At 35.8% G+C, this 12,928-nt stretch overlaps 1 protein-coding gene across 1 annotated transcript in view; it reads right to left on the reverse strand.

Moving 5' to 3' along the window:
- SLC9C2 (solute carrier family 9 member C2 (putative)) overlaps positions 1 to 12,699 on the reverse strand; it is a 97,758-nt gene extending 85,059 nt beyond the window's left edge. The window contains exons 1-4 of the mRNA XM_077982083.1: positions 12,573 to 12,699; positions 10,516 to 10,616; positions 8,245 to 8,373; positions 1,367 to 1,532 (exon numbers count right to left, since the gene is read on the reverse strand). Of these exons, the coding sequence (XP_077838209.1) occupies positions 1,367 to 1,532; positions 8,245 to 8,373; positions 10,516 to 10,616; positions 12,573 to 12,699 (523 nt within the window). The remainder of the gene's footprint in view (positions 1 to 1,366; positions 1,533 to 8,244; positions 8,374 to 10,515; positions 10,617 to 12,572) is intronic.
- Between the last annotated feature and the right edge of the window lie 229 nt (positions 12,700 to 12,928).

The following is a 12,928-nucleotide window of genomic DNA, read 5'->3' on the forward strand; positions in this document are numbered from 1 at the left end:
AACCCTATGTTTTCCCAGCTAGGAGTATGAAAATAAGAATATCACATGCTGGAAAGGTTGGAGGTTTCTCACTCCAGTCATAAGGTAGTATATTTCCACTAAATACAACCGATATTTTAAAATTTGTTAGGAAAATATTTCTGAGTCAAAAAACAGAAACCATAGCATATAGCCATTCATGTTGGTACTTCTGTGTTAATAAAACCTGATTTTTTGGCCCAGTAATCCCATTACTGGGTATATACCCAAAGGAATATAAATCATTCTACTATAAAGACACATACACACGCATGTTTATTATAGCACTATTTACAATAGCAAAGACATGGAACCAACCCAAATGCCCATCCATGATAGACTGGATAAAGAAAATGTTGTACATATACACCATGGAATACTATGTAGGCATAAAAAGGAATGAGATCATGTCCTTTGCAGGGACATGACTGAAGCTGGAAGCCATCATCCTCAGCAAACTAACACAGGAACAGAAAACCACACACCACATGTTCTCACTCATAAGCAGGAGTTGAACAATGAGAATATACGGACACAGGGAGGGGAACAACACACCCCGGGGCCTGTTGCAGGGTGGAGGTGAGGGGAGCGAGCTTAGAGTACGGGTCAATAGGTGCAGCAAACCACCATGGCACACATATACCTGTGTAACAAATCTGCACATTCTGCACATGTATCCCATTTTTGTTGTTGTTGTTGTTTATAGAAGAAACAAAGAAAAAAAAAACCTGACAATAGGGGGATATTTCAGAGTGAAATCATCTTCCACCTTACCAAATAATATGGGAAATAGTGCAGGACTCCAAGTCCTCTTGGGAATAAGCTTTTATTGAGTAATATATTTGAGTGCCAGACTATATCTTTACCGCTTTTCTTGAAGATAAACTATAACCCCCTCCACCACCTGCCAAACCTTAGCTACTCCAAATGGAGGCAGTTCTAACAAGAGGTAGCAAGGCCTTGGAATAGTCTCGTTAGGGATCTTTAATGTTTCTTCTTATTGGTAAACAAACTCACCAACTTAGAATATCTACCTTGTGGCTGAGAATTCACTGGAACAGAATAAGAATGCCAATTTTTATCACCTTCTAGAAGGTTACATTTTCTTTGAAAAAAACTGAAAAAGTTCCTTGGAGATTATAATTGGCGCTATTTATCTCATCTCCTTGGTGGTTGTCTTATTTGCACTGTCTCCTTCAAGTCAGTCAGTGCTCTACCTCTCAAAGTGAAAAAAAAGCACGGATTCTTATTCTTCCAGGTGCACAATTCATGCAAGAAAAATGTAATCAAAAGAAAATAATGTAACCTTATATTTTCAAGATAAGAGAGAGAAATAAATGTGACATACCAATAGTTTTTAGTGAATTCACAGAACGAAGAGGATCTGTAATGCCAAGGGTGATGCTAAAGAGTAGGCAAGATTGCAAATCCCATGAAGCTTTATTGAATTTTATAACCACATATCCAAGTATGATGCTTGCTGTAGAAAAGCTAATTAATCCAGTTAACAAGACCTGTGAACCAATTCATAACACAGTATTAGACTAAACATCTAAAGATGGCATGATGGCATTTACTTATATCCTAAGAGTCAGATCTTGGTTGTAAATGTTATACAATTACCCTGGAAGATAACTTTAAAAGGTATTCTAGTTTAACCACCTGCCACAAAGAAACCACCCCTTTCAAATAAGCAAGATTCTACCTTATTATTAAAAAGACTGACTCAACTATCTTTCTTGTTGTTATTCTAGTTCAATAGTTCTCAATATTGAAAGGTTCTTAAAACAGAATGCAAATTTCTCCTGCTTCTATATAAAACATATCCTGATTAGTTTGGAAAGTAAATTGTTACTGACATATTGTATCTAGTACATGACACAAATTTATATACCAAGACTCTAAAATATTCACAGAAAATCTCCCCCTTTACCTTTTATTAATTGTAAAACAAGTAGTTCTGCAATAGAGAAAGGGGAGGCCATGAAATGCTTGAGATTAAGTGATTTACAGAGTTTTGTAATTTCTATGCACACATTGTTTATGCCCAAGTATAAGAAAGTATTCATTTTTCAAAATTATCCTCAGGAAAAAAATAGTTGTGTTATCAATCCTTTTCTTATTTTCCATCTCTGTCTTTTGTTTTACTTTCTGTGAGGTTTCCACAATTTGCCCATTAGGTCCTTTTATTTCTTTATCTATCATAATGTCATATGGTTTTTCTTCTCAAATCTCTTAAGAACATGAATTACATTAAGGAATTTTTTAAATGTTAAATTAACTTGTTCTGGAATAAACACAACTTGATCATGTTTTTATTATTTATATGTTACTGGATATATTTGTGCCAAAATTTTGTGTAGAATTGCTCTATGTTTGTGGGTGACATTGACTTATGATTTTTTCTTTCTCTTAATATTTCTGTATAGTTTTGGCGTTAAGGTTAAACAAGCCTTATAAAATAAGTAAGGGAGGAGGCCAGGTGCTGTGGCTCATGCCCATAATCCCAGCACTTTAGGAGGCAAGGCAAGAGGATCTCTTGAGTTCAGTAGTTAAAGACCAGCCTGGGAAACATAGTGGGACCCCCACCTCTAAAAAAAAGGATTAAAAATTAGCTGAGCATGGTGGTGCATAACTGTAGTACCAGCTACTCAGGAAACTGAGGTGGGAGGATTGCTTAAGCACAGGAGTTTGAAGTTGCAATGAACCATGATATTACCACTGCACTCCAACCTGGGCAACGGAGCAAGACTCTGTCTCTAAAAATAAAACAAAGTAAGTGTGGGAGGATTTCCCCTTTTACTCTTGTCTTTAAGACATAAGATTGGTGTTATCTTTCATACTGGTTCACATAACTTACATTTAAAATAGTTTAGGTATCATTTTTTTTGGAACATTTTTATTTGCCAATTCAATTTTTAATGATTATGGGACTATTTGGGTCTTTTTAAATTCTAGAATAGACCAGCCACGGTGGCTCATGCTTGTAATCCTAACATTTTGGAAGGTTGAGGCAGGAGGATTGCTTGAGGCCAGAAGTCTAGAAAGCAGCCTGGACAACAGAGCGAGACCTTGCCTTTACTAAAAATAAGAAAAAATTAGCCAGGCATGGTGGCATGTGCCTGTAGTCCCAGCTATTCCAGAAGCTGAGACGGGAGGATCACTTGAGCCCAGGAGGTTGAGGTTGCAGTGAGGGGTAATCATGCCACTGTGCTCCATCGTGGGTAACAGAGCTAGACTCTGTCTCAAAAAAAAAAAATAGATACATAAATAAATAAAAAGAAATTCTAGTGTAAGTTTTGGCAAATTACATATTTTTAGGAATTTCCCATTTTGTCCAAGTTTTTAAATATTTTTGCTGAATCATAAAGAAAATAAGGCATCAAAACTAGAGGGATGCAGTTAAAGCAGTGTTTAAAGGGAAACTTATAACATTAAATGCATATATTGGAAAAGAATAAAGGTTAAAAATGTTTATGATTCAATTAAGCCTAGCAGTAGGTTAGATATTGTTAAAGATAAAGTAGTAAATGAGAAACTAAATTTGAGGAAATTACATACAATAGAGTTCCGAGAGATAAAAGACAGAGAATTAAAAATCATGGAGAATATGATGGAAAATCTACAACTAATGGGAATTTAAGAATGAAATAACAAGCCTGGCGCAGTGGCTCACTCCTATAATCCCAGTACTCTGGGGGACCCAGGCAAGCGGATCATCTGAGGTCGGGAGTTCAAGACCAGCCTGGCCAACGTGGTGAAACCCCATCTCTACTAAAAGTGCAAAAATTAGACAGGTACGGTGGCGGATGCCTGTAATCCCAGCTGCTCAGGAGGCTGAGGCAGGAGAATCACTTGAACCCAGGAAGCGGAGGTCACAGTGAGCCAAGACTGTGCCATGGAACTCCAGCCTGGGCAACAGAGTAAGACTCCATCTCAAAAAAATAAAAATAAAAATAACAGAGTATAGAAAATATTTAAAAGATAATAGCCGAAATGTGGCTAGAATTGATGAAATATATTAATTCTCAGATTTAGTAACCATAAGAAGTCTTAATATGTATAAATAAAAAGATACTAACACCCAGAAACATCACAGTGAAACTAAAATAGTCCCCCTTTATCTGCAAGGGATATGTTCCAAGATCCCAGTGGATGCCTAAAACCACGGATAGTACCCAACCCTATATATACTATAGTTTTTTTAAATGCATACATATCTATGATAATGTTTAATTTATAAATTAGGCACAGTAAAAGATTAACAATAAGTAATAATAAAATAGAACAAGTATAACCACGTGACAGCATCACTACTCTTGCACTTTGGAGCTATTATAAAGTAAAATAAGGGTTATATGAACACAAGCACTGTGATACTGTATGTTCTATCTGATAACTGAGATGGCTACTAAGTGACTAACGGGCAGGAGATAATGTATACACAGTGGGTATGCTGGCCACAAAGACCACTAAATTTAAAAAGATGACTATTCACAGACCTTTAATGGAAAGGACACAAAATCACAGCTAGATAGGAGTAAGTTCTAGTGTTCTAAAACACTGCAGGATGACTATAGTTAACAGCAATATATTATATAGTTTCACACAGCTAGAAGGAAGACATTGAATGTTCCCTACATGAAGAAATAATAAATGTTTCAGATGATGAATATGCTAATTACCCTGATCTGATCAGTTATACATTATATATATTGAAAGATCACTATGTATTCCATAACTATGTACAATTATTAGTCAATTTAAAAATACAATTTTTAAAAAGCTGCTAGAGCAAAACTTCAGGAAAAAGGAAGCTGAATCCAGAAAGATGGAGTTGGATGCAAGAAGGAGCAGTGAGCAAAGAAATTGAAATTGGTAAGCATTTAGATGAGTGTAGAGAAGCACTGGTACCTAAAACATTACAATCGCAATAATAATGACAATGACTAATTTCAGGGATGGTAGTATTATGTCAATAATGTAATAAAATATAAGATGAGAAAGGATAATTAAAACATTCTGAAGTTCCTGCATTATTTGGAGGAAGGTAGAGACATTTAGCTTTAGACTTGTTAAGTCAAATATAATTATTAAAATTTAAGATTTTTTAAATGTACGAAACCAGTAAGAGAATTGTATTTAGGAATATAGCAATTTTTACTGCATTTAACAGAAAGGAGTGCTTATAGTGTCAATAAATGGAGATTTTGGTCGTTTTGTTTTTTGTTTTTGTTTTTGAGATGGGGTCTCGCTCTGTTGCCCAGGCTAGAGTACAATGGCACAATCTCGGCTCACTGCAACTTCTGTCTCTCACGTTCAAGTGATTCTGCTGCCTCAGCCTCCCGAGTAGCTGGGATTACAGGTACATGCCACTAGGCCCGGCTAATTTTTTGTATTTTTAGTAAAAGCAGGGTTTCTACTAAACCTGACCTCGTGATCTCCCTGCCTTGGCCTCCAAAGTGCTGGGATTACAGGCGTGAGCCACCGCGCCTCAAGTAACCCTAAATCCAGAATAAACAGCCTTATGTTAGTATGTTGGCTCCCAGTGCTCTTAAGGACCCAGGCTCTTTTTTCTCTTTATGTTCAATCATATATAGTGCCTGTTCTCATGTTCACTACTTCACAATCTCAAGATGAATACTCATTCTAGACCACTGGGAAGGCTCCAGGCAGAAAGAGAGGTAAAGCAAAGAGCAAAAAGCACATGCCAGCTGATTTAACCCCCTTATTAAGGGCTTTCTAGAAGCCCATTCAGCAAACTTTTGTACATTTTTCATTGGCCAAACTATCTTCTTAGGGTATCAAAGTTGTTAGGGATGCTTGGAAATATGACATTTTACACTAGACCTATTGCCATACCAAACGAAAAATTTTAAGTTTCTGTTGGTGAGAAAGAGAGGGAGACTGCATATTGGATAAGCAACCAGAAATGCCTGCCACCAAAAAATAGAACATGAAACTTTTAAATTAGTAGAAGGAACAAAAGGGATAAAGGAAACTGAATTAATTCAATTAATTGAGAAAAGGAAGAATGAGACAAAGCATGGCAAATAAAAGGATAAAATAATATATGAGAAAAAGTTCAAATATATTTCTTTTAAAAACTTTATTTTCAATTTATAAACAGTAAAATCTACTCTTCGGGTGTACAGTAATATGGGTTTTGATAAATGCATACAGTTATGTAATCACACCAAAACTAAGAAACGACAGATACATCACTCCCAAAAATTTCCTCATGCTACATCTTTGTGGTCAATTCTTTTCCCCAACCCCATTCCCTAGCAACCGATGATGTTCTCTAGACCTATAGTTTTGCCATTTTTAGAAGGTCTATGAATGTAATTATATAATTTGTATGTACCCCTTGGAGGCTGGCTTATTTCTCTTAGCACAATGCATTTTAAATTCTTCCTTGTTGTGCCTATCGATACTCCATTCCTTTTTTATTGCTGAGTAATATTTCATTGTAAGATGTTCCACAGTTTATACATTCACCAGCTGAAGAACGTTTGAGTTGTTTCCAGACATTTGAGGTTATAAATAAAGCTACTATACAGATTCATGTAGAGGTTTTGTAAACATAAGTTTTCATTTCTCTTGGGTAAATACATCGGAGTGAGATTGGTGAGTCATGTGGCAAGTATATATTTAACTTTATAAGAAACTCCCAAACTGTTTCCCAAAGTGGTTGTACCATTTTGCCTTCTCTCTAACAATGTATGTAAGTTTCATTGTCTTCATATCTTCACCAGCACTTGGCATTAACAGGTTTGTTGTTGCTATTCCAATAGGTACATAGTGGTATCTCATTGTGATTTTAGTGTGTATTTCTCTAGTGACTTATCATGTTGAGCATCTTTCCAAGTGCTTTTATTCCATCCATATATCTTCCTTGGTGTCTCAAATCTGTTCAAATCTTTTCTCTTCTAAATCTATTTTTAATTACAATAAATACTAATGGACTAAACTAGTTTTTAAAAGGAAGCACAAATTATCAACCTGTATAAAATAAAAAAAATCCAACTGTATACTCTTAAAAAGATACCAAAATCTTGAAAACAAAAGGATGGAAAAATTGTAGCAGGCAAATACCAAAATAAAGCTGATGTAACTGTAGTAATACCAAATAAAATTGTTTTAAGGCAAAAACCATTATTTGGGATAAAAGGGAAACTAAATAATAAGAAAAAAATTAACTGGGAAATATAGCAATATTTGTAGACACTTAATAACAACCTCTATTTGTATAAAGTAAAAACTGACATAATTGCAAGGAGAAATTGATAAATCCACAGTGATAGGGGAAACTTATTAAATTGAACTGAAAAACACTATTGGGAAAAACATAGAAGATTGAACTTCATAATTAATAAAACAATCTACTGAACAAATTTAGACCCCTACACTAAATAGAGAATAGACATTTTTACAGCGCAACATTTTAAAAAATCATGTACAAGCCTACAAAGCAAGTTTTCACAAATCAAAGAATTGACATATAAAACACATTCTCTGATTATGGTGTGATAAGAGAAATAATAATAAAACATCATATTTGGAAAATTCAAAACAATTTTTACATAATTAATGGATCAAAAAGTATAAGAAAATGTAGAACTGGATGATGATGAGTACACCAAAAACCAAAACATGTGGGATACCACTAAAAAGAAAATTTAAAACCTTAAATGCACACAGAAAACAAAAAAAGCTAAAAATGAATCAAATATTAATTTAAGATGTTAGAAAGAACAGAATAAAACCAAAATAAAGTGTTCTCTGAAAAAAGAAATAAAACAGTACAACAGGTATGATTAAGAAAAAAAGAGAGAAGGCACAAGTAACAATCTTTGCAGGGAAAATGGGCAAATCTACAGAAACAGTTGAGATTAAGTCAGACGTGGGACTAGAATCCAGATTCTGACATTTATTATCCTTATCTGTGACCTCTAAGCTTCAGTTTGCTCATATGCAAAATGAAAATGATGTTTACTCTGATATTTACACTGAGAATGCCTAGTCACAATGGTCACTCAGCTAATACTAATTCCTTTCCTCTCCCTTCAACTCTTTTTAGTTAGTAGTTCTGTAGAATGAAGAGGGCAAAACAAATAAAATATGAGATTTTGTGAATTATTAATCATCTATATAGGCAGCCATATTCTCTATCAACATGCATAAGCAAGAATTGATCATACTTTGTTTTAAATGTGATCTTACCTGCCAAAACATATTCTTGAGTATATAAAAGTCTACATCCAAAGCAACCATAAATATAATTAAAGGTGAAAAGTAAGAATAAAGTGAAAAACTTGATGTTTTTAGAAGAGGGTAGACAATTTGGTGCACCTAAAGTAACAAAGACAAACAAGAAATTAGTGTGCTACCATTTCCAAGTATTAGAAATTAGGTTGATGCTATGTCAATCAATATAAATTTCAGAATCTTTCAGTATACAGCTAATGAGAGAGTATCTACAAGGGCAGTCTTAAGGGTCTTGTGGTAGATTGCTTGATCTAGCCATCCAGATAAGTTATCTATATAGACCTCTATTCACCAGAGAATTGAGTGGTTTTCGGCTACACAAACACTGCTTGTGGTGTGCAATCAGTATTTTCAAAAATGGTATCCCTACTGTTGGTGATATCAGAAAATATTTTTGGTGATTCACAGGTAAGCATTTTTTAATTTGACTGTTAGATGTTTATTTCAATTCGCTTTAGGTGAGGGAAAGAATCTTAAACAGGTACTTGTTTCACAGAGTGAATTTGGCTTAGGATTGGCTTAGGATTTTTAAATCTTTAAGTGAGTCAGTAGAGAAAAATAATTCATAGAAAATAGCAGATTGTATACATAAGACATAAATCATGAAGGTTGTACACAGATTAATGGAAAATACAACAACAACAATTGAAGTGCTATAAATGTTCCCTCCTAAAAAGTTTATTTTGGCCCAATCGACAGTTTAACTTTCATTACTTCACCTCCCTATCCCTCAGTTTGCTCATCTGTAAAATGGAAATAGAGTATCTGTTTTCAATGGGTTGCTGTTAGAGTGAATAAATTAACTCAAGGGTTAATAAACTAATAAATTAATAAATACAAAGCACTTAAAAGAGAACCTGGCACTTATTAAACACCCTAAAGATGTCAGCTAGTAGTACTGGTGGTATTTCAGAAGATTGGGAAGAAGCGTTTACAATCCTAGATGGGTATAAGCATTATCTCCATTTTAAAAAAATAAAGGAATGAGTGGAGGCAAATTGTTATTGATCACACTGCTATGCAGTTGAAATCAGAAGTTAATACTAGGTTGATAGTGAATGAATGTTTTCTTGTATCTATGGTACATATTATATGAAGCATGTTTTACATTTAATCTGGCAGTGAGCTTGCCTCATGATGAACATAACTGCTACCTTTTATAAGCAGGTCCCCCCCGCCTTTTTTTTTTTTTTTTTTTTTTTGAGACGGAGTCTCGCTGTGTCGCCCAGGCTGGAGTGCAGTGGCATGATCTCGGCTTACTGCAAGCTCAGACTCCCGGGTTCATGCAATTCTCCTACCTCAACCTATAAGCAGGCCTTGTATAAGGCAAGAGCAGGGAAGAAGCCAGTGTATGTGTACAGGGTAAGGAAGCCAGAGCAAGGCTTCAGAAGCAGATGATGAACCCAAGAATGCAAACACATTATCCTTGCTTGCTTTTTTTTTTTTTTTTTTTTTTTTTTTTGAGATGGAGTCCCGCTCTGTCACCCAGGCTGGAGTACAGTGGCGCGATCTCAGCTCACTGCAAGCTCCACCTCCCGGGTTCACACCATTCTCCTGCCTCAGCCTCCAGAGCAGCTGGGACTACAGGCCCACTACCAAACCCGGCTAATTTTTTGCATTTTTTAGTAGAGACGGGGTTTCACTGTGTTAGCCGGGATGGTCTTTCCTTGCTTTCTTTCCTTGTTTTCTTTTTTCTTTCTTTTTTTTTTTTTTTTTTTTTTTTTTTTGACAGTCTTGTTCTGTTGCCCAGGCTGGAGTGTAGTGGCGTGATGTCAGCTTACTGCAACCTCCGTCTCCTGGGTTCAAGAGGTTCTCATGCCTCAGCCTCCTAAGTCACCAGGATTACAGGCATGGGCCACCCCTCCTAGCTAATTTTTGTATTTTTAGTAGAGATGGGATTTTGTCATGTTGGTCAGGCTGGTCTCAAACTCCTGACCTTAAGTGATCTACCCACCTCAGCCTCCCAAAGTGCTGGGATAACAGGCGTGAGCCATCACCTGGGCACATTTTCCTCTTATTACTGCTCTTTTGAAGCTTCCCTAATTGATGTGTCCTCTACTGTGTGGTTTTTTTGTTTTTCAAATTTTTAAATACCAGATAGAACTTTTTGAGTAGCTGTTCCCATAAGAAAAAACATTCCATGCATTCAGGGATGAGATGGGAGTGGACTTTATTTTTGGCATTTTTTCCTTTAATTTAGTCTCTAATTTATTGTACATACAGTACCTCAACAGAACTGTAGGCCATCTGTCCTATCACAAATCCCGACAGAGAAAGAATCGTCAAAACAATGACTTCGGAATTCTTTAAACACATCTTCAAAAGCCCTAAAGAAATACATGTATGTGTTATTTAAACATGATAAGTTTCAAAGCAATTTAATTAATATTTCTTTTCTCTAGTTATTTAATTTTAAACTTCTGAGTGTCATATTCTTGTGGATGAATCACTGACATCTGTTATAAATGCTCTCTTAAGGATATGACACATGATGAGGCATCTCTCACAGATTTGCCTGCTTCCAATTTGCCTGCCCAGTGACACATCAGAATAACGTATGGGTTTCTTACTAATGGATCTGATGGTGAGAAATTACGGAAAGCCCAATTTTACATCTACATAGTACACCTTCTATTAATAATTCCTCATCCTAAGCTATAGCGACATATTTCTAAAATTTTCCCAAAAGCCAGAAACACATTTAACTGAGCTCTAACTATAGAGAAAACTGCCTTCATGACACTAGTAACAAAAGCCACTCATTATTCTCTATCTGCACTTTCTTGCATTGAAACCTCTACTCTATCTGAAGTTATTCATTTCATTGCCTCTAGAGACAATATATAAACTATAATACAATTAATTTATGCCTAGGGTAAGATTCATTGGCATCCCAGATTCTGCATTTCCTGACTTCCAGTTATAAGTTAAGCCACATCATTAAATATTAATTGAATACAGAAGGCCTCGACTTACTTTGGGATGGTGCAAAAGTGATACACATTTGGTAGAAACTGTACTTCGAGTACTCATACTATTCTTGTGTTTCATGTTTAGTACAACATTTACTAAATTACATGAGATAGTCAACACTTTTATTATAAAATAGGCTTTGCGTTAGATGATTTTCCCTAACTGTAGGCGAATGTAAGTGTTATGAAAGCTTTTAAGGTAGGCTAGGCTCAGTTATGATGTTCAGTAGTTTAGCTGTATTAATGCATTTCAACTTACAATATTTCAAATTTATGATGGGTTTATTAGGACACAACCTGATAATCAAGGAGCATCTGTATTTGTTATAGGTAAGACCAGATAAAGATATGTTTTTTACACTATTTCTGCAATGCTCTTTACTACTGGAGCATTTGTCTCTACAAAAGATATAGAGCTAGTCCATGGTCATCAGCACCTTGTGATATCAAAAGGGACCAAGGTCATTAGTGAGTATATTAAAGATTCCCAAAGAAAGCAATTTCACTCCTTGATACAATGGGTAAAATTGAAGGAGTTTATACACATTTGTTTATTTGTTTCTGTATAGGATTCCTAGTTCCAGAAAGGATTTTAAAGCAGCTATTTTTCCTTTTTCCTAATCCCTAGTGTTGAATTGTGGGCTAAACCATCTGTGTGTTGGATATGTAACTCGATCTGCATGAATATCATTCTCTATACCTGTTGAATTCTTAATCATTGTTTAAGAGGTCCTTATTCGTGAAGTCTTTCCTAATTTTCTTCTTGGCGTTGGGGTGGGTTACTTATCTTCCCTGAAGAGAGATCACACCAAAAGCCATAATAAAATGGACAAAATGAATGACATCAATTATGTAAGTCATGAATTGTATGCCTGGGCTCTATTTGTGTGTTTGATCCCATTGTCCTCCCCTCGCCTCAGATATTTTGGTCAGGTTAGGTCTGGCCAGGCAGGCATTGTACAGCTCTTCCTCCTTCTTGTGAGCAGAGAATCTTGACCACACCTTTATAGTTATACTTAACACATTGCATAGTAATTATGTGTTTGCCAATCTCCCCCATGAGAGGGCTCCTTGAAGTTAAGTTGTTCTTCTTACATGTCTACCTCACTACCATGCTCAGCAAATGTTACTGAATACAGGAATAGAATAGACACTACTTATAATTAAATGAAGCGAGATTGACAGTATTCACTCATGTCTTGTCAGTTCACTGGGCCCCTTCTTTTGATGTTATGTAGTTGTGATGGCTTTCCACATTGACAGAAGGTTCACAGGGCAGAGGAAAGATGAGTTTCAAAAACAACCACCTACCTCCCAAAACAACAATGAAACATACAAGCGTTGTGAAATGTTCCTCTTCAATAAGGTAGTCAGCTGGCTGCCCGCAGAGTAAATCAGGTCTGTTACTTTTGTTTTGTGCCCAGATGTAAGAACTCATTTTTGCTGCTGCTTTTCCCCAGACCTAACTTGATGGAGTGGTTTGGTTATTATGGACACTTTCACTTCTGCACACTGACCTGTATAGCATGCAAAAAGAACATAAGACCTACCAAGACCCAGTTAATCCATACCCTTTCTACCTAAGATTGTGCCACACTCAGATCTGAACATGTCTCTTCTTGTCACAGGGCACACATTAATACCTCTTGCCCTACCTTTTGCTTCAA

Source organism: Macaca mulatta, chromosome 1 (genome assembly GCF_049350105.2).
Source record: "Macaca mulatta isolate MMU2019108-1 chromosome 1, T2T-MMU8v2.0, whole genome shotgun sequence".
NCBI classification, from domain to species: Eukaryota; Metazoa; Chordata; class Mammalia; order Primates; family Cercopithecidae; genus Macaca; species Macaca mulatta.